Source organism: Gadus chalcogrammus, chromosome 19 (genome assembly GCF_026213295.1).
Source record: "Gadus chalcogrammus isolate NIFS_2021 chromosome 19, NIFS_Gcha_1.0, whole genome shotgun sequence".
Lineage (NCBI taxonomy): Eukaryota > Metazoa > Chordata > Actinopteri > Gadiformes > Gadidae > Gadus > Gadus chalcogrammus.
The window spans coordinates 4954391-4976463 of record NC_079430.1 but is presented as its reverse complement, the minus strand read 5'-3'; the positions used below and the strand labels follow the sequence as shown (position 1 = coordinate 4976463).

At 46.0% G+C, this 22073-nt stretch overlaps 1 protein-coding gene across 1 annotated transcript in view; it reads right to left on the bottom strand.

Annotated features, from left to right (window-relative positions):
* Nucleotides 1–2461: 2461 nt before the first annotated feature.
* Nucleotides 2462–22073, bottom strand: part of phf24 (PHD finger protein 24) — a 34899-nt gene continuing 15287 nt past the window's right edge. The window contains exons 2-9 of the mRNA XM_056578640.1: nt 21373–21764; nt 18726–18911; nt 10983–11061; nt 8893–9095; nt 8135–8301; nt 4254–4283; nt 3230–3307; nt 2462–2558 (exon numbers count right to left, since the gene is read on the bottom strand). Coding sequence (XP_056434615.1) covers nt 2462–2558; nt 3230–3307; nt 4254–4283; nt 8135–8301; nt 8893–9095; nt 10983–11061; nt 18726–18911; nt 21373–21762 — 1230 coding nt within the window. The 5' untranslated portion in view covers nt 21763–21764. The remainder of the gene's footprint in view (nt 2559–3229; nt 3308–4253; nt 4284–8134; nt 8302–8892; nt 9096–10982; nt 11062–18725; nt 18912–21372; nt 21765–22073) is intronic.

Here is a 22073-nt window from a genome sequence, read left to right as displayed (position 1 = left end):
CTCGCTCTCTCTCTCTCTCTCTCTCTCTCTCTCTCTCTCTCTCCCTCTCTCGCTCTCTCCCTCTCTCTCTCTCTCTCTCTCTCTCTCTCTCTCTCTCTCTCTCTCTCTCTCTCTCTCTCTCTCTCTCTCTCTTCTACCAAGCACACCCAAGCAAACTCTATAGTAGTGTAGTATGCCATGATTTATTTATCATTCACCAGCTACATGATTGACATGCGTTGACAAGATTCACACCTCTGCTTTTAGGTGTTGTACATTCTGCCTTCACATTTGTAAAACCACCTTTTTTTAATCATTGTGCTTAGCAGACCCTCTTTTTTAATAATGGATAAGATTCTCTGTGTGTATGATGATTTTGTGTTGTTAATCCCCCTTATTTTTTATTTAGTTTTAGCTACAGTCTTAAGAGCAGTAGAAACACCGGTAGTAGTAGTGTAGGGTTAGGGTTAGGGTGTAACCAGTCATGTTCATGTTGCTTTTGTGTTGTGCTGTAATATTCCACGAAGGTCTGATAATAAAAGGAATACCTTTCTGTAGTTATAATAACAACAACAGATTGTAAGTAGTCAAGACAAGCAAGGTAAATGCCATGCATTTATTCAGCACTGCCACATCCTGTTGGTTCACATCAGTCCATGGTAATTAAGAGCAAAACGGCAGATTAACGCAATGAGGGAAAGATCCAGAACAATTCAGATGCGTTTTCTTTCAACTGTTAAGCATTTTTTCCAATGACTGTTTCACCCATATAGTACTTGTACTCGTACTGCAAATCTCCTCCGACTGCCTCCCCAACCCAAGTGCAAAATAACAACACCAGAACAGTAGCAGAGTATTTCCCAGGTTATTTATCACAGGAACACGACTGTATTAAATGGCAGTATACCGTACTTGATATATATACACACACACACACTCCCCCACACACATCGTAGGACTGTGTAAGCTCGCATTTGTATTCACAGTTAACGCTTCGCACAGAAGACTGCCTCAGAGGTAAGAAAAGGAGGGAAACAAACACATCGTGTAAGAGAGAGAATACAGGGATAAATACAGCTTTCGTAATGCATAATAATTTATTTAAGGTCAACTTTGTATGTATGTACTGTATGTATGTATGTATCAGCGCCTGTATACCGGGTGTTATATAATACCGTATATGCAAGATAGCTCTCATTCCTGTTTGGTATATGTGCTGACGGTGGCAGTGGCAGTCGCAGGATTAGTTAGTCTACCCCACCCCCTCCCATAAGTCTAGAACGTAATACGCTAAAGGAAGAGGAAAATAAGTCATGAATTTGCATGCGTCTCCGTTTAGTAGGATTAATGATTCAGAGGCGAATGACCCACTCTCATTAGAGTCGTTTCATCAGAAGACAACACGAATCTGCCGACTAACTGCCTGTCACAACAGAGGGATGGCGTTCTGAGATCATCCGTGGTTAGCGGAGGAGACACAGGGGGTGGAGGAGGAGGAAGAGGAGGAGGAGGAGGAGGAGGTGGACATCTCCTGCTCCTCGATTAAAGGGACATTCCAGCCTCCTGGGAAACCCTCGGGATGTGTCAATTATGGCTCTGTGTGTGTATGTATATTTACATATGTATGTACGCACGTGTGTGTGTGTGTGTGTGTGAGTGTGTATGTGTTTGTTTTTGTGTGTGTATGTGTGATGCCATTTTTGACAACAGAAATGTAAAGAGCGTTTCTGCTCTTGGTATGGTCCTGTTGTCTCTGATTGGTCGGAAGTGTGGGAGAGGGCGGCGAGAGGGGGCGGGATGTGCAGTCCACAGGTCGCCAGGTACGTCGTCAAGGGTCAGGGGTCCAAGGTCAGTGAAGTCAAGGTGACGCAGAGGAAGGGGTCTCCATGGGATGTCTTGTTCTTCTTCCTCTGGAGCGTTTAGTTTAGTTTAGGTCCAGGAGGGCGAGGTGATGTTTGGTTGCCACCTCCTCACTCACATATAGACATAGAAGACGCTCGCTCTCTCTCCCTCCCTCCACACATAGACATAGAGGACGCTCCCCTCTCGCTCCCTTTCTCCTTCTCTCTCTCTCTCCCTCTCACTCTCCCTATCCCGCTCTCCCTCTCTAGAGATTCGGTTCCACTGCTGACTGCTCTCTCTCTCTGTTGCCAATTTGTCAACAAAACCATTTATACCAGTCATCTCTATTCTTATCAGACTAGAGAGCCCTTTGAATCTCTCTCTCTCCCTCTCTGTCGCTGTGTGTGTGTGTGTGTCTCTCTCTCTCTCTCTCTCCATCTCTCCATCTCTCCTTGTTCTCTCTCTCTCTCTCTCTCTCTCTCTCTCTCTCTCTCTCTCTCTCTCTCTCTCTCTCTCTCTCTCTCTCTCTCTCTCTCTCTCTCTCTCTCTCTCTCTCTCTCTCTCTCTCTCTCTCTCTCTCTCTCTCTCTCTCTCTGAGCCGGGGCCCTCAGGCGGGGGTCCCCGGGGGGTCTCGAGGGGACTATAGTGGCAGGCGGATGTGCATGGCGCTGCTGTTGGGCCGGGCAGCGATGATGTAGATGGCGCTCTCCTTCAGGAAGTCTGCCCAGGTCACCGACCTGGAGGACACACAGGAGGGGGGGTTAGGGTCCGTCTCTCTGATCTGTCTGGCTGTTTGTCTCTCTGTCCCTGTCTCGTCTGACAATCTGTCTGTTCTTATGTTGTTCTGTCTGTCGGTTTGTCTGTCAGTCTGTCTCCGTGTTGATCTGTCTGTCTCAGTGTCTGCTTGTTGATCCGTCTGTCTGTCTGCCTGTTGATCTGTCTGTCTACCTGTTGATCCGTCTGTCTGTCTGCCTGTTGATCTGTCAGTCTACCTGTTGATCCGTCTGTCTGTCTGCCTGTTGATCTGTCTGTCTACCTGTTAATCTGCCTGTCTATCTGCCTGTTGGTCTGTTTGTTTGTATGTGTGTGTGTATTTCTGTCCACATGGTTGGATGTTATGCGAGTGTCCACCCATTTTTAAATGGCTTGCCTTGACATGGCTCACACCTGGTGGTGAAACTAAATCTGAATTAGTACACATTCATTAACACAGTAAGGACTCTGAGAGATGTCTCACAGGAGGTTAATTTTAGACAGAAAAGTTGGTGTTGGGACTTATGATGGCCTACGGACCATACACGTCACTAGCTAATGAAGGCTATGCTAATGTATCAACTGATAACAGATGAGTGCATGTGCTCACACACACATGGGAAAACATAGACAGGATTTCATGTAGAAAACAGACCTGCTGTCATCAGCCTTGCTCCTCTCGCTAGCTGAGCTGGCCGGGCTGCTCTCACACATGGCCCCCACGTGGCTGATACTAAACGCACACACACACACACACACACACACACACACACACACACACACACACACACACACACACACACACACACACACACACACACACACACACACACACACACACACACACACACACACACACACACACACAGGTACACATATAGAGAGAGGTAAACATAAACAAAACACACTTGGAATATAACAACGTTTAGTACATTCCTCTCTTTGCACTGAAAGGATTTCGTCTCTGAGAGCAAAATTGGCAAAATCAATATCCATTTTTCTCAGGGGATGAACGTTGGGGCCGTAAAGACATGAATATTTCATATTTCCCATCTGGAGCGAAGGTTTGAGTAATAATCGCATGCCAGCTGTATACAAAAAACTATTTGAATCATAAGTCTGTAGATGGTGTGTTTATCATTTATTGTCCTTATAAGGTAGCTGAGTATTCACAGTGTCCTCATAAAGTAGGTGACTATTTATTATCCTTTTTTTAATTGAGTGTTTAGTTTCCTGATAAGGAAAAATCAAGTGTTAAGTTTCCTTACTAGGGTTGGTGTCCTTTTAAGACTGCTCAGTATTTAGCGTCCTTATAAGACCAGCACGAGTGAAGGGTCTGTAGTAGGCTGCTGGGTGTGTCCAGTCCTCACACAGTAACAGAGCGCTGGGGGCCTCTCCGCCAAGAGGTCCCGTATAACATTGCAATCATGCACGACGTAACGAGACCTAATCAGTTGAAGGACCCTCGTACTTAAACATGGGCGTCCCTCTTCCATTAATGCATGCAGCGCTTTGTGGATGGCCACATTTTTTTCTTAACACACACACACTCTGTGAAGATAAGAAAGACACACATTGAGGAGTGAGAGGAGTGGAGTGGGGGGAGAGGGGGGAGGATGCTGGGGGAGAACTAGCATGTTGGAGGGAGGGAATAAGTAGGCAAGCTGAGGCACACTCACCCACAATTCAGAGCAGAGCTCAGCATGAGTCTGTTGGCCAATGAGAACATGTGAGAACAGGTGAGATTGAGGGATGTTATATTTGATGGTGGAGCAGATGGGATGGGATGAAAAAGCATTTTTCACAACTATCAAATGTAAAATACACACAACGACACACAGATGAAGAAAAACACACAAAGCATGGAGACACACACTAGCACATCACATAGAAGCAGATGATGCTTTAAGAGGTACTCGATTTTTTTTTTTTCATCATTTCATTATCACAGCTGCGAAGAAAATCTAATTTAATGCTAGTAATCTCTTGTTAGTAGTCACCGAGACAGAATGGTACTCCTGGGAATACACACCAGGCTGCAGCTTTCTCTTGCTTCTTTGACAAGGTGCTGTGAAATATCTCATTAGATCAGTGTCTAGTCACACAGTATACACTTACTTCCTGTCCCACCCATCACCCCTTTGAATTTCTTTTTTTCTTCATTTTTCCTCTTCATTTCTGTCTTTCATTCTTTCTTTACCTAATCAGATTTCTTTCCTATACATCTCAGTTTCTTTCTTTACAAATAGGAATATCTCTCATTAGAGCACGGTGAAGACTTCTTTCTTTCTCTCCTTTAACAGGAGAAGAGCCGTCCAATGAGAGCAGTGCTTGGCGCTCCTCATCGGGCTGTGGGCCATTCTCAGGCCCTTCTGACAGAAGCTTAACTGTCAGCAGAACCCTTTTGTAGATCAGGAATCATTATTGCCCTGGTTTTTACAGCATTGATGTCAACTTCAACCTACTGGAAGGATTGGCAATTCACATGCTGGGTCATTATTCATAGATATAATCATACAAGTTTGCACTAAATCAAAAGCGGACATTTATTTCCAGGCTTTTAAAGACAAAAATGATTGAATAAAATTAATCATTATTAAATATACTAATGTATATAAATATACATTTTCTATTTAATTATCTCCTTCAGGGCAAAATAAATAATTTGAACTGATATATGTTTGTCTCTTTATTTAAACACCAAGACCAAACATTGCTGTTTCTAAATCAAACGTCCAAATATAGTTAAGGATAAACTGTAAAGGTAAGCCTTGGTCTTCTCAAAGCTAGGTTAGGCAATTTATGATGATGATGATGATGATGATGATGATGATGATGATAATGATGATGATGATGATGCGAAAGCTGTGTTCGTGTTCTCGGCAGCCAGTCAGTTTCGTTCTCAGTGGGTGCTGGTCTCCGCCAGGGCTGCGCCTTGTCACCAATCCTGTTTGTGATATACATGGACAGGATATCGAGGCGTAGTCGTGGTGGGGAGGGGTTGCAGTTCGGTGGTCTGAGGATCTCGTCACTGCTTTTTGCAGATGATGTGGTCCTCATTGGATCATCGGCCTGTGACCTTCAGCACTCACTGGATCGGCTGGCGGCCGAGTGTGTAGCGGCTGGGATGAGGATCAGCACCGCTAAATCTGAGGCCATGACTCTTAGCAGGAAACCGGTGGATTGCCTACTCCGGGTAGGAAATGAGTCCTTAGCCCAAGTGAAGGAGTTCAAGTACCTCTGGGTCTTGTTCGCGAGTGAGGGTACTATGGAGCGTGAGATTGGCCGGAGAATCGGAGCAGCGGGGGCGGTATTGCGTTCGCTTTACCGCACCGTTGTAACGAAAAGAGAGCTGAGCCGCAAGGCAAAGCTCTTGATCTACCGGTCGATCTTCGTTCCTATCCTCACCTATGGTCATGAGGGCTGGGTGATGACCGAAAGGACGAGATCGCGGGTACAAGCGGCCGAGATGAGTTTTCTCAGAAGGGTGGCTGGCGTCTCGCTTAGGGATAGGGTGAGAAGCTCAGCCATCCGTGAGGAACTCGGATTAGAGCCGCTGCTCCTTTACTTAGAAAGGAGTCAGCTGAGGTGGTTCGGGCATCTGGTAAGGATGCCCACTGGGTGCCTTCCTTGGGAGGTGTTTCAGGCACGTCCAGTGGGGAGGAGATCTCGGGGAAGACCCAGGACTAGGTGGAGAGATTATATCTCAACACTGGCCTGGGAACGCCTCGGGATCCCCACGTCAGAGCTGGTCAATGTGGCCCGGGAAAGGGAAGTCTGGGGCCCCCTGCTTGAGCTGCTCCCCCCGCGACCCGACCCCGGATAAGCGGATGACGATGAGGATGAGGAGGAGGATGATGATGAGGAGGAGGAGGAGGAGGATGAGGATGATGGCTGGATGGCTTTTTTTTTCCTGTCTATCTACCTACCTGTCTTCCTGAAAACACTCTCCCTGTGCACTTATTGCGCATTCCACATAGCTAGGCGGACCTATTGCTAAAGCTGGGGAGCCAGGCATGTGTTATTTACATTAACATTTAGGGCATGTAGCAGACGCTTTTATCCAAAGCAACTTAAAATAAGTACATTTGACAGAAAATATGTTATGAGGGAGTGGGTATGGAGGAAGCCCTGAATTATTTGTTGGATACTTTCAAAATCTAGCTTATTCTCTCCAAATCACCTCTCCTACCTTTAATTACATTTCCATGTATTGTACATAAGCAAGATCGTAGTCGCAGGTATTGTCTTTACTTTTCTGTGATGCTTAGTGACAAACATTAATGGATACATCAGGAAACAACAAGAGGACTTTTGTATCTCGATAAGTTGTTTAGTCTGATCGGCACTCCTCAGAATCTCATAAAAACTCTGACATTTGAATGTCAAACCATTGTACTACTCCAAGTATATTAATACTCAAGAGATGCCGACACTGAATCAATATTCACGGTCCGACCTTCTAATACCATTGCGATGAACATCAGGGGAGGGGCAATGGAATTTAAATTAGGCTTAATTTGCATTGAAGAATAATAAGCATAGTGATTCAGCTGGTTTGTGGCGCTGTCCCTGGGCATTTGAGATACATTTTTTTGTCAACTCTGGTGCCAAACGGTTTGTGATTTGTGTTTTTTTTTAGGTATCACCTTTCTGTTTATGGGGTTTCAATTTCACAGAACTTCCTGGATATAGAGATAACGAGTTTCCATTGGTCAAAACTGAGAATTTGTCCAATTCTAAACTTGCCCCATTTTGTTTGCAGGGTATACAATTATATGTTCCCTGTCTTTTACACTAAATATCCCGGAAATCCGTACTGCTATCCTGAAAAAATAATAATTCTTTAACAAGGTGCTGTCAAATATCCCAATAGATCAGTGTCTGGTCACACAAAGTATACAATTATTTCCTGCACCCCCCCACCCCTTGAATATCTTTCTTTCTTTCTTTCTTTCTTTCTTTCTTTCTTTCTTTCTTTCTTTCTTTCTTTCTTTCTTTCCTTCTTTCTTTCCTTCTTTCCTTCTTTCCTTCTTTCCTTCTTTCCTTCTTTCTTTCTCTTTTTCTTTCTTTCTTTCTTTCTTTCTGTCTTTCTTTCTTTCTTTCTTTCTTTTCTTTCTTTCCTTCTTTCCTTCTTTCTTTCTTTCTTTCTTTCTTTCCTTATTTCCTTCTTTCTTTCTTTCTTTCTTTCTTTCTTTCTTTCTTCTTTCTTTCTTTCTTTCTTTTTCTTTCTTTCTTTCTTTCTTTCTTCTCTTTCTTTCTTTCTTTCTTTCTTTCTTTCTTTCTTTCTTTCTTTCTTTCTTTCTTTCTTTCTTTCTTTCTTTCTTTCTTTCTTTTTCCTCTTTCTTTATGTCTTTCATTCTTTCTTTACCTAATCATCGTTCGTTCTTTTTCAGTCTCTTTATTTTCAGAGTAATATATCTTATTAGAGAATTGTAAAGGCTTCTTACTTTCTTTCCTTTAACAGGAGAGCAGCCATCGTTCAGACCTCAGTCAGACCTCTGACCGAGGTCTGATGCTAGCAAGGGTTCCCCAGGCCGCCCGGGCTGTCTTGGCTCACCTGACGTTGCAGGACTGGCTGTCCTTGTTGAGCTTGTGGAACCAGGAGGGCTGGGCCTGGCGGCTCTCCCCTCCCGTGATCAGGCCGTCCTTGTCCAGGTCCAGGCCCAGGAACAGGGTGCGCGCCCGGTCCCTCTCCTTGGAGCTCAGCAGACGCACCATCGAGTTCTGGGGAGCCACGAGATCAGGAAGGTTTTAATGTTCCTACTTGTACATGGCACCTTCACCTGACTTGTTGTACTGGCCATCACCTCTTCTGAAACACGGCTTTGGCTTCACTTCACTTAATGTTATAAAACATTTCCAATGGGGAATTATCGCTAACAATATTAATGAATTAGTAATGTTGTCATGCCCACAATACATACACCTGTATATACACGTTTTCTTATCATTCTCAAGTTTGTTCAACACATGCCATGGACAACATTATCAAATCAACTACATGACTCCAATCCTCATCTCATCCCCTTCAGCCATAACACATTTCAGGGACGCTTTTATCCATAGCGATTTACGACCATTAATTCACACATTCACACAGCAACAGCAGAGTGGACCAGGCAGTGCGACAGCAAGCTCGTCAGGAGCGGTGAAGATGAGGTGTCTTCCTCAGAGACAGCCCGACGCTCGAGGAGGAGCCGGGGATCGACCTAGCAACCTTCCGGTTACCAGCCAACCCGCTCTACCTCCTGAGCTACTGCCGCCCTCACACACACATACACTCATCACCCCACGTGCGCATCACACACAGAATACCTCGGTGCGGAGCTTCCGGAGTACCGACATGGACTCGAAGTACAGGAAGTCGGACCACTCGATGTGGCCCTTCTTCTCGGGGTCCATGGCGGCGAACTGGCCCAGCACCTCCTCCTCCTGCTCGTCCGTCAGGTCCTTCTCATACTGCTGCTTTGACATGAAGTGGCGGTACTGCAGCAGCTCGTCAGAAACCAGGCACGACTCTGCAACCCCGACCACACAAAGCGCCGTTAGTGCACTAGGGTTTACAGGGCTCCTATAGTTGTTTACATTTAGGGGGTTTTGCTGGCTGACAACCATTCATCCACACTTTCACACACCTACGGCGGAGTCAACCAAGCAGGGCGACAGCCAGCTTATCAGGAGCAGTTAGGGTTAGGCGTTTTGCTCAGGAACACCTGGACACTCAGCTAGGCGGAGCCAGGGATTGAACTGGCAATCTTCCGGACACCAGGCAACCCGCTCTACCTCCTGAGCTACTGTCGGCCATCACAAGTAGGCGTGGCCGTCAGTTGGGCGCGGTCGACGGGGTTAGCAAGGGGTTTCATTTACGGGGGAAACTCCCACTTGTGATGTCACAAACGGTTATTTACTGAAGTGGGGTGTAATGTTTAATCAACCTCCCACATGGTGATTAACTAAGGTGTGCATTGCTTGATTTATTTCTTACAAAGACGAAAAAGTCTGAGAATCCCTCCCATTCAGAGTGCATGGGTTTACATTTCGTTCTGTGTAGCACGATCTGACAATCATGGACACGAATCAACAGATACATTTTCATGAGCATGAGCACGAAGTCTCTTCATACACTATCATGCATCCGTGGACACGCCCACTTGTGATGTGAAACACGGGTAGACCTTGTAACAGCTTGTAATGGCTGAGCAAATTCACACCTGAAAATTGGGCCTCCTTAACACATTGTTCTTTCTATAAAAGGCAAGAAAAGCAAACCAAAAGACCATTGATCGCCCTGCTATCTGGGCAGCAGTGTAATATACAACATTGGCTCGAGCCTCTTGGGGGACAAATGCATTCAATACTCATTGATTCAGATAAGGGCTACATTATGGTAGTGCCTTATTAGCACTGCAAGATCCGCAAAAGATTTCCCTGTGAACTTAATTTATCAATTGGTGATTGAGAAATTCTAGTCCCTTTCTAGGGCAACTGGGAAAATGTGGCGCCCTTTTCTTGGGCAGACTTAGTGTCAGTAGCCAAAACTGCTGGCAGCACCTGGCAGACAGAAAGTGAGTGTTATTACGTGCCCCCCTCCAGCAGTCAGACTCTTAACTCACACCTGTCATCTAAATGAGCCAATCACAAGGCAAGCAGGAACTCACGCAGGTGGGAACGTCTCTAAGTAGCATTTTGGAAGGCACATTAATGGCACCTCGTTAGAAACACAGGTGGTCGGGATGCGGTTGTTATTCGCCACTCAGCAGACACCCCTTCATCGAAAGCAACTTCCAGTGCACTGCAGCAGGTACAAGTTTGAGGCAGTTTGATCAAGGACACCTGCTGGTAGACTGAAGAGATTCAAGCCCAGAACCTTCTCGCTGGGTCCAGACAATCTACCCACGACACCATCCCGCCTGAACAACCATATGACATGTAGAGGGTGCCAGACTAAAGGCAGTGAGCCAATATGGATGCTGTAGGAGCCTCAATCCATGGCAGCTTTGTGTCTCAAAGCATCGGTATGCTGAACAGTGCACCCAGATCTCCTTATACAACGAATAATCAATCTGATCACTAGACTCAGTGCTAAACGTCTCTTTATTTTATCTTTTGCAACGATTGCCTCCTAGGTCTTGGACACTCCACACACATTCTCAACACAATACACATCAATGGAGAGAGACTCAAACACAAGACTCAAAACATCAATCGACCATTAATCCACAACGATACACACATAAAGAGGTCTCTTGACAGATTCAAATTTTCCCCGGGATCAATAAAGAAATCGGAGTCTGAATCTTTAACTCCAGCATTTGGACTATACTCCATTGACAAATAGCCCTGTACACAATGTGGCTGGTGTAAACCGCTTCGGGTGGAAGGGGGGTTGGGTGGGTGGTACTCACCAGGGATGATCTTGCATTGCTTGAAGGTCTCCACTAGGCTGTACATCTCCTCCTCCGTCAGCAGGAGGTTGACGTTATCCTGGGGAAAGACAGATGGACATGGAGGTAGGAGGGAGGGTTTAACAGGGGGCCCTGTGAAGCAGTGCTTCCTAACTGATGGGTCGCGGCCCCCTAGTGGACTAAAAGAAGGGATTATTCAACAATTTATCGTTTGTTTTGAAAAACAATGTTAATGGTATTTTGTGATCAAATCCATCATTGCTGTGATATTTATAGCCACACATAGTACCTAAGTAACCTAGTATGGCTTTGTTTTGATACATGGTTTTTAAACACCGTATTGTTGGTCGGCTGTGGGCCACTTAAGCGGGCGTCAAGTGAAAGCAGGTTGTGATCCCTTGACATAAAGGGCCGCACACATCTCTCTCTCCGAGAGGAAGTGGCTTCAGAGGCCCGCAAGATGACTACTTGTTCACTTTAACGTTCAATAATTGAGCGTACTCTAATCTCCGGCAGGAAACCACTCATCGCGGATTAGACGCCGCCCTCGCCTCCGCTTTTCCACCAATTTTCCCGCTGCGTGTCTCCTGTTCAGGGCTGTTAGGCTGGCTCACTGTGAGCTGCTATTGATGGCTCTGTAATGGATCACAATGTGGATTGGATTCTAATATTAGAGAGAGAGATGAGTGTTTGTTTCGCTCGATTATCCTGCATGTGTTTCTATGTTTCAAGGGGCCTCATATAGGGGAGAGTCTGAAGACAGAGACATTTGAAGAACTGAGTAATAATAAACAACTTATCAGACTAACTCAGTTGAATAAGAACTGTTTGCACCAGAGACAAATTGTCTCTGTGGTCATTCATTGACTTTTCCCTCTAATAGATCTCTCTTTATTTATTTTCAAGGATTACTTTACGAATGAGTGTTCCCAATAGATTGGTAACAGCAGCACCACTTTATCAGAGTCTCGCCGGAGATAAGTTAAATTGAAACTAAAGCTGACTGAGAGTCAGCCTACTGCTGGCCCCTCCTGTGTTTTTCCGGGCAGAAAACAACACTTTGATTTTGCCGGCAACTCGACAGACGACTCAGGCTTCCTCTCTGTAATTAACGAGCTGACAGGACACCGGTGCTCAGGGAGCAGAGAGTACAAGGGTCCGTGGTTTGCGGTGCTGCTGTTGTTTTTAAAGTTACACTACAAAAGACTACAGGCGGTTAGTCTTTGTCATCATACATTTCCACAATTACTACTAACCATTCATTTACATATAAAGTGCTGCATCGGCACACATGCGTGATGGCTATGAAGTCTGAAGGTTGTGATTGGTCGGATCATGGGCTGTTTACAAGTAAATAGCCCATGTTTACTTGTATTACTCTGAAGAAGCTAAGCCATCCCGATCGATCCAGATGCCACACCAACGCTTTAACACGCTACTGCTGGCACTGCTAGACTGGGTAACCCCGCCCATTCTGCCTGCGATTTGAGTTCGCCATGCAGAAGGGTCTGGAGAAGAGCAATACATTTCCTTTCTAGTTTCGATACGTTTTTGCAAGAGCCAATCAACATGCTGGCTTTTCCCCCTGGCGCACTATTGGCTGGTTTAACACAATGACGACGGCAAGCAGCCAATTGCGTAAAGTCATTTGACCTAGGCCCATTAATCACACCTCTTGCGCTGAATAAAATGACAGCAGCTTCCCAAGACCAACGTGCAATTAACGATTGAGCTTGGTCTAAAACTATAGCCAGGCTAGGCACTGCTGCTGGCGCAAGTGATGGAGCTTCAAACGGAGCTTCACAAAAAATAACCCGCCACCACTATGTCCTCAAGCCTCTCGAAGCATTGAGACCAACAATAAATGAACCAAAGGTGTATAATTGGAAAGGTCCATTAATAAGCCAAATATGAAACGCTCGCTCCATGCTGTGTAGAAGCATTTTGCCCAATTATACTAGATATAGGGGCTTCATGATTACTAGATATAAAAAATATATGTATAATATTTGCCCCCCTGTCAGGAACAGGGGAGGTGACAAACACCTCTTTGTCACCCTTTGTACAATTTTCTAGATCTCATCTAGCACTGGTTTGGTAACAGACGTGTTTAGTATTCCTGCTGCAGCTTCTCTGCACTTCATTTTGTTTTGTTATTAGAAAGTTGCATCCGCGGCACTTACATCTCTGTAGCTGTTCCACTATTGATTGTTTGCCCTCAGCCAGAATTGCTTGGAAACATTGCGTCGGTGTGACGTACTGTGTACTGATGATGTGGTGTGTAGAAGCTACAGGGAACGTGAAGTGTTTTTGTTTTAAAGACAGGAAGTACCAGGTTTATAGTGTGTTTTATCCAAAGTGACTGGTGAGTGATTTGGTTTTCAGATCACCTCAAGCCAGTCAGGGAGATACCTTAATTGTTCAAATCAAATTGAAACACGTAGCATCTGTGTTTGTGGATAGGCCTGCATGCCCCAGCCTCCAGCTGTGGCACAGATGCACAACCAAGGCCTGATTATGTCTACAACCCCCACAGGTCTATGAAGATTGGCTCATTCATATTACATGCACCCTGGCCGGGATTTCTTTCCTTCCTATTATCATTGTTGACGACGATTATTGCTCTTGCACTTGTTCCAATAATAATTGTATCTCATTAAAAAACAGCCATTTCCATATATTTAACAACATAGATGTATTACTATACACTACATATATATATATAACTTTCAAGTCACAACTCAAAACTCACCTGTTCAAACTCGCACACAACGTCTAACTGATCACTGTTCTGATTGTTTGTTTGTTTTGTTTTGTCTTGTTTTTGTTTTATTTATTTATTTATTTTTTATTTATTATTATGTTTATTTATTTATTTATTTATTTATTCATTTATTTTTTCCACAATGTATTTTATTTATGATGACTATATGCTCTGTAAGGTGACCTTGGGTGTCTTGAAAGGCGCCTCTAAATTAAATGTATTATTATTATTATTACATATACTTCAATTCAAAAACACATTTATTCAACAGTTTTCAGCTATGCTAACATAACTGCACAAGGGTTTCTAATCATCATTTAGCCTTTTAACACAATTAGCTAAACAAGGTAACAGTAGAACACAGGAAAGATCATTGCTGGAAATGGGCCTCTGTATTCCTGTTTGGATATTCCATTGAAAATCAGCTGTTTCCAGAATATTCATTAAAAAAATAAATAAGGACATATTTAAGTGTCCCCAAACTTTGAAACAGGGGTATATGTCTTAAGATGTACTTGATTCATTTCCTGTCTGAAAATGAAAGGAGTCAATCTCATATAACATCCTATTTTGTTCTTTAAAGGACACTTTAATCCAAATTCAGGACATTAAGGAGCAGTGTGTGCTTGTACCGCAGGGCTCCACCACGCACGCCATCGGTTATCCAGGGCGAGGGGGAGACACACTGCACCGTACACAATACCCCACTCAACATGCCGAGGTTCACCAAGACGCGGCTGAATGCGCCGGAGACGCCTCATTAGACACACATTGTACTGTAACGATTCAGGACGAAATGGCTTCCTGCTGTTGCTAGGAGACCATTGAGCATCCTTGAGAGGGCTCACATCTGTTGTAGAGGTCTTACAACATGGCGGAAGATCAGCCGGCTCGCTGGCTCAACGCCATGGCCCCGTGGGGTAGACGCGCCGTATAGCGACAGGCGCAGGTTCAACACTGAGCAGTTCCTGCGGTCCTATGCTACACGTCATTACCTCTATACTACAGTTCAGCTTTCTGTATCTCCCTCCGGTCCATGAAGCCACAAACACCTTCTATTTATCCAGATTATATACATAAACTGAATACATATTGTTTATAGTTTGCATCACAGCACCTTTAGTATGCCTTTAATCCCAGTGATGTATATATCAATGCAACCCCTGCTCCTTAAAGGCACTATTTGTTGGACATTTACATGCATAAAGAATCAACTGGGGGCTGGTTTTGCCGTAAACAAGCTGTAGAAGAATGTGACTTCTCAACCCAGATAATGGCAAAATGTACTGTTGATTTGTACATTTTATAATATTCTCCCATTTTATGTTCATACCTTATATTTATCTATTATTAAAACCAACATTAGTTTAGGAGTTATTGCCTCAACCCAGCGAACTCTCACATAGGCTGCAGTTAATTCCCCGGCCGAAGGGTTCAGTAATGAGAAGGAGTTGGTATTCTTACACAAAGAACCTTGATTAACATGAGCCTTCAACAAAAAAACAAAAGTAAAGGAATCTGTTTTGATCAAGGTGAAATGGCTTGATGACCCTTTTCAGTAGCATTCGGCATGGTTTGTACAAAACACAACTACACAACACAAAACCATCACATCACTGCATTCCCTGAATGCATTCCCTACGCAGCTTCAAAGAAGCTTAAACGTGTAACTGATTTCGCAATGACTCAATAGTAAATTCCTGCATAGTCCATAGCTGACCCAACATCAAACACCACATGCCTCCCTCAACTACATCCCCGGCCCGAAGCGGTGGCGGGCCGCCGGGCGGTGAAGGGGTTAAGCCATATGGGGCTGTGTCTGTGCTCAAGCCGCTGAACGCTCCAGCACAGAGCATCCTTTGTCTGTGTGCCAGCAGCGCCCTCACCCTCGGCCAAGTCTGTAGCAGTAGGGGGGTGGGTGCCCACGACCCACGACCCACTGCCGACTCTGAGTCCCGCCTCGCTGGCTCACAACAACATGTGCTGCTCACCGAGGAGCCCGTTGTGTGAGAAAGAGCGTCGAGAAGTACGTGTTCCCCCTCAGCCCGGCTAAGAATAGTCAACTGTGTTAGAGTCGTGTTACCGCTGATCAGACCTCGTCTTTTTTGTGGGCGTCCTTCTTTCTCCCGTTGGGCCGGTGCTTTCTTTGAAAACACAGGATCCTATAAATATGTGACCTTTGGGGAGGGCTTTTATCAGCAGCACCTTACAATACCACCAGAGTATGTTCCTGGCGTGTGAGGTCGCAATGAGATTTGGCCCCTCACCCTGCCACAGTGAATGCCATACTGTGCCATTTGAGATGAATTGTGTGCTCGCTCTCTCTCTCTCTCTCTCTCTCTCTCTCTCTCTCTCTCTCTCTCTCTCTCTCTCTCTCTCTCTCTCAATCTCTCTCGCCTTCTTTATCTCTCTTTGCTCTTGTTTCTCTGTTCTCCCTGTCTCCTCGTCTCTCTCCCTGACTCTCTCTCCCTCCCTCTCCCACTCGGTTTCTCTTTCCCTCTCTCTCTCTCTCTCTTGCTCTTGAGTGAGCGAGGACCTTTCTATGTTTCTCCTCTAAGGCATCACGGTCAAAAAGAAAACCGTGTCTCTCTCTCGCTCTCTCTCTGTGGCTGTCTCTCTCTCGGCATCATTCACTCTCTTCCCCCTCTCTGTCTTTGCCCGTTGCTCTCTCCCTCTCTCCCGGCTCTCTGTCTCTCCCCACACAGGGTTGGCAGAGGGTTTCAACACGTCATTCTGGGAACAGAGGGCGAGAGCGGGTGAGGGAGAGATGGAGCTGGAGAGAGATCCTGGGTGTTTGTGGAGGAGTGAGAGAAGCTCGCCTGGATCCTGTCACCAGAGACTCAGGTTTGATGGCGCAGTCCAAATCCCCGAAGAGCTTTAGGAACGCTGTTGGGAAGCGTCGTGGCAAACATGAAATACACTTACCGTTTCTACCGTTTTACATGAAATGAAGGAACGGGATATTCACAGCCTTCTTTGTTTGCTATTACTTGTCGGTATACCTGTGTGTCTCTGATTTTGTTCACTGCTTTGAGACCTGTGGGGAGACAAGCCATTCAGAGGCAAACCACAGTGTATTATCAGGTGCCATTTTCAAGTGCATTTGTGTGTGTGTGTGTGTCCATATGCTACACTATGTGAAGAACGGATGAAAGGGGAAATGTGCACGTGAGTGCATGTTCACACACCTCCTTCTGCACGTGAACGTGCATCCATGCGTGTGTTTGCAGCACGGAGGGGCTGGAAGTTGCATGTATGTCTCCATATGGGAAAGGCATTCACTGAATTTGCGCCCGCAATGTAAACGTGCATTTTCTCTGTGCGCATGCATGGGGCGACTCAACACCCTAGAGCGATGCGATGCAGGCATGAATGTGGACGTGTGTGACAGCAGATGGCTGGGCCCAGCAGTAGCTCTGGCCGTCTGTTTGGGAAACTCAGACAGAAAGGACTCCCATGTAGTTCGTCTAACAGCCACCGTTTTAAGTCAATGTTATTTCTTGTAATACGGTGCAAACACATTTTTTCTTCATTAGGGTTAGGCCCTCAGTGGCTAGTTTGTATTCGATGTGATGTATTTTATGGGGCCCTGATTGCCAATTATATCCATTCCAAAGTTATTAAAGATTAAATATAAATGAGTTTTGGGCACATACCGGTGCCAGACAGCCATTCAAGTCCCACCCTGAATGTTGTGCCAAATGTGGATTGATTCCTTTTAGTCTCTCTTCAAATAACAAGTGAGAGTAGTTGTGAGGTCACGAGGCCGAGAGGATGTTGTTCTCAGTCTAAACAGGCGGGAACGGTTGGACGAGAGATGTGGACAAACAGTCGTCCAAACAACTGAAGGCGGTGGTCGAAGCTATTCAATCTGGATGCATGAGAGATATGTCTTGCGTGTAGACTGACTGAACCTCTGACGGAAGCGGGCTAAGCTCAGACGTCACCGCTCGTCAGCCGATATCAAGCAGGCTTCAAATGCAAATATCTCCGATACATCGCGGTGCTGCACCCGCTTTACCGCTTTGCCTAGACCTTGCATTTCTATTATTAAACATGATCCACGGCGTTGTCAACAAACAATGTCAACTCGTACATGACAGTCGCTTTGCTTTGGAGATGAGGCACAAAGCTGACTCTTGCGTGTGCGAGTGCATATCCAACGGAGATCTCTTGTCACCCCCCCCCCCTCCCTTACGTGTACAAACAGTGGGAAAGGTTGTTAGCGCATGATGCCGTTCATGTAAACACATCTTGTATTCAAAAACAGTTGCAGGAACTAGATACTTCTCCATACTGCTCATATGCACTAAGAACAGCCCTCTTAACACTGTTATATTTAGGGCTATCCGAGGACAGGGATGAATATATTTCTTTGGGCTTAAAGTTGAAGAAGTAAAGGCCAGAACTCTTTTGGCCACTGCAAGGTAGCAGCAAAACGCTCAAGAACATTAAAGGACTGAAATCATGCTTTTTCGACTTTTCTATTTGATTTAGACTGTTATATGACGTATGGATACATGTTTCACATCTGCTAAGCTAGAAAAGTCTAAGTGTGAGTCAGGGGGAGTATTCCCGCCCACCGCAAACGTCCCTAGCGTGAAACAGCTTGTGTGCACTCAAACTTTACTTCCGTAAGAGTGTGACGTCAGACTGTGCAGTGGGTGGTGCTGAAGTGCAAAAGTCGCGCCTCCCGGCTACCCACAACGTTTACAACTTCTCGGCGGTGTGAATTTGCAGACATCCAGGGGCTACTCGGGAGGGGGGCCATTTACGCTGAAATTGGTTTTGCAGAAATTAACAGTGTGAAAATAATAAGGGGTATCTCTAACATACAGGCATGTTACACTATTCTAATAGTGTCAAATGCAATTATTAACCCTAAAAAAGCATGAAATGGGATCTTTAAAGTAGCTGTCAATTTCGTTTTCCCGAAATCAGAATATGTCTCCACTTCTACAACAGGGCGGTGCTCTTACGCAGTAGTAGCAGCTCCAGCCGGTGATGGTGTGGGCAGAGTCCCTCATCTCCTGCAGGGCCTCGGCCCGCAGGTAGCCCAGCTCCCGCAGGCAGCCGTCGTGGAAGACGCGCGTGCAGATCCTGCAGGGGTACAGGTCGTCGGCCGTCCACACCTCACACACATCACACATCTCGTCGTTGGATGGCTGGGGGGCGAGAGAGAGGGAGAGAGAGAGAGAGAGAGAGAGAGAGGGGGAGAAAGAGATAGAGAGAGGCCAAGAGAGCGAGAGCGAGAATAGAGGGAGAGGGGTTAAGAGAGAGAGAGAGAGAAAGAAAGAGATTAACGGGGTGCTGAACTGACAGATACCCATTGAGGTGGTGATGGTGGCTGCGGGGAGGAGGGGGAGGAGGAGGTGGAGAATAAAGAAGGAACTCTATATTTCAAAGTTACATTGAGGGGGTTTAAAGGCTGGGGAGAGAGGAGGGGAGGAGGAGGAGAAGGAGATGGTGGGGGAGGAAGATGGGTAGGAGGGGGATGACAAGCAGGATAGCAGGTGATGTGTGAAGTGGTGAATCAAAAGGCTGCTTTGCCATTGATTCATATTAATTGACTGTGCCCTCTGTTGTTCTAGTGAACCGGTGGGACATATGTGTAATGTAGTCGTTACCCTTTGCTATGAAGTACTTCCCTCGGCAAGTGTGTTAACATGTTTCATTTGTACACAATTTGTCTGCTAATTAAAACTAAATGACCCTGCAGAAGTTACTTACGCCACAGGAATGCATCAAATATTAACAACAGAGAGGCAACAGTAATTAACTTGATGACAAATATAGTGTAATGGTACTTCTTCTTGGTTAACAATCCTACGTCGATAGCTTTTCCAAATCAGTGTGTTTGGACTACAAGACAAACGGCCGTTAGAGTGAGTGTCCCTGGGGATTGTAGTTCAAAGTGGCTGTAAATTAGTGAAGCCTTAGTCAGCTTTACATCTCAATGTAGTAGAACTACAGACCAACTGCCTCGAGGCGTTTCACTGGGGACGTGGTTCCAAATAAATTAGCAGTTAGTCATTGAGCTATAAAACTCAATCTTCCTGAACTACTGCACTACAGTGGCTGAGATGTGTAGTTCCGAGAGAACTAGTGGTAACTGTCAACTAAAATCAATGTGTGCAATGTAACTCCCAGCCAGTGATAAGATCCAAAACAACAAACGCACTAACCCTAACTCATTAGCACCGATTGCCACATAGCCCCTCCTTTGTTGTGGTGCTGTTGCGTCATTAAAAATGGATGCCAAGAGCGGTGTAGGGTGTCTAGCTCGGCCGAGGCACGAACAATGGCTCCGTCTGTTTACCTGTGAACCGAAGGGGCCCCCGCGGAGCCAGCCAACCGCCCACTGCAGCAGCTACTGCTAACGGCTACGAGCTACAACTCTTGACTCCAAACCTCCAATACCAAACCCAACCAACTATGTCCATTGTTTACCGTTATCTTTGACATCATTTGTTATGTTTGACAGTTGAGGATGCCTGGATTTCAAGCATTCTGTGCTCATTCCCGGCTTCTATTCATTCGCTAATGTGACCAACTTGGGGAAATTACGTAAACGGTCGCCCTTCTCCGCAATTATATTGCGTTGACAGCATTGAGGTGGCGGACTGCAACCTTCTTCACAGCATGCATATGAAGCACTACTTCCTTGTATCAGAGAACAGCCCGGCCTGATGGCGCCGCTCACCCAGAGAGCCCTCACGGACCACTCGTGGCGGGCATGGAAGTGCTCCGTCTTCAGCGAGAGAGGCTGCTGTCTCCACCTTTCTCCCCCCCCCCCTCCGTATGCATTTAGAAAAACCCTCTCAGAGCCTCTTGAAAGCACTAGCGCTAACACGCCGCGCTGTCACGCACACGCCTAACTCCGAGCCGTTGTTCCAACCGCTGTTGCCATGGTGATTCTTCTGACATCTCTCGGATATCTTTTTAACCCCAAGCGTGGAGAGGCTCTGAGTGTGTGTGTGTGTGTGTGTGTGTGTGTGTGTGTGTGCGTTGGCAAAATTAAAGGCCCCTATTTTTTTATCCTGCTTTTAAATGTCTTAAACTGTTCATCCAGTGGTTAATGCAGCGTTACGGCCCCAAAGGCAAACATGTGCCCATTGAACAGAGAGGAGAAGGGGAAGGAGATATTATAGAAACATGACTTTTAAGTGTATTGCATTGCAATCACAGGAAACCTGCTCTCTCACATTATCTCCCTGGTTCAACCCCACCTGCTCTCTTTGGTTCCTCCTCCACCTTAAATGTTCTCACTGGTTCCCACTCCCACCCTGCTCTCTCTAGGTCCTACTCCATCCTACATGCTGTCTCTAGCTCCTCCTCCACCCTACCTGCTCTCTCTAGCTCCTCTTCCACCCTACCTGCTCTCTCTAGCTCCTCTTCCACCCTACCTGCTCTCTCTAGCTCCTCCTCCACCCTACCTGCTCTCTCTAGCTCCTCCTCCACCCTACCTGCTTTCTCTAGCTCCTCCTCCACCCTACCTGCTCTCTCTAGCTCCTCCTCCACCCAGGCTGATTTCTCAAGCTCCTCCTCCACCATACCTGCTCTCTCTAGCTCCTCCTCCACCCTCCCATCTCTCTCTGTCCGGCTCCATCACCACCTCCACTCTACCTGGTCTCTCTTGCCCAGCTCCACCTCCAAGGCCTGGTCGTCGTTGGCGTCCCTCTTGGGTCGGACGAACGCGGGCGGAGTCAGCTGGTGGCTCTTCTGCATGTCCTCAGGCTCCACCCCCTTCCCGTCCCTCATCCGAGACCACGCCTCCTTGTTCACGTTGCACCCGTCCCTGGTGGGAGGGGGGGCCGCGTCAGCCTCCTCCTCCCCCCCCTCCTCGCCCTCGCCACGGGTAGCTGGCACGTCGGTAGCCCCGCCCACATTGTCATCTGCTTGATCGTGAATGGCCGGAGGCGCGGTCACCTTCACGCCCTGCTGGAAGGCATTGACAACGGCGTTGCACTTCTGCACCTTCTCCACCTGCTGCTTCTTAGACATCAGCACTCCCATGGCTGAGGGGGAGGGAGAGAGAGGGAGTGAGAGAGGGAGTTAGTATGCATGGATAATAATAATAATAATAATAGATTCAATTTATATATCGCTTTTCTCACACTCAAAGCGCTTAACAAAATGTAATTAAATTAAATTAAATAGAACAAATATAGTTCAATGTTAGATACATAGGAGTAAATTTCCATGCGCCAATGTTTTTGGCTTCGAGGCCCATCTTTGTTTGTTAATATATTGTTTGTTGTTAAACTAAGTATATTTCTCCAGTGTCAGGGTCGTCAATATCAGTACTGATATTCTGCTCAGATCCC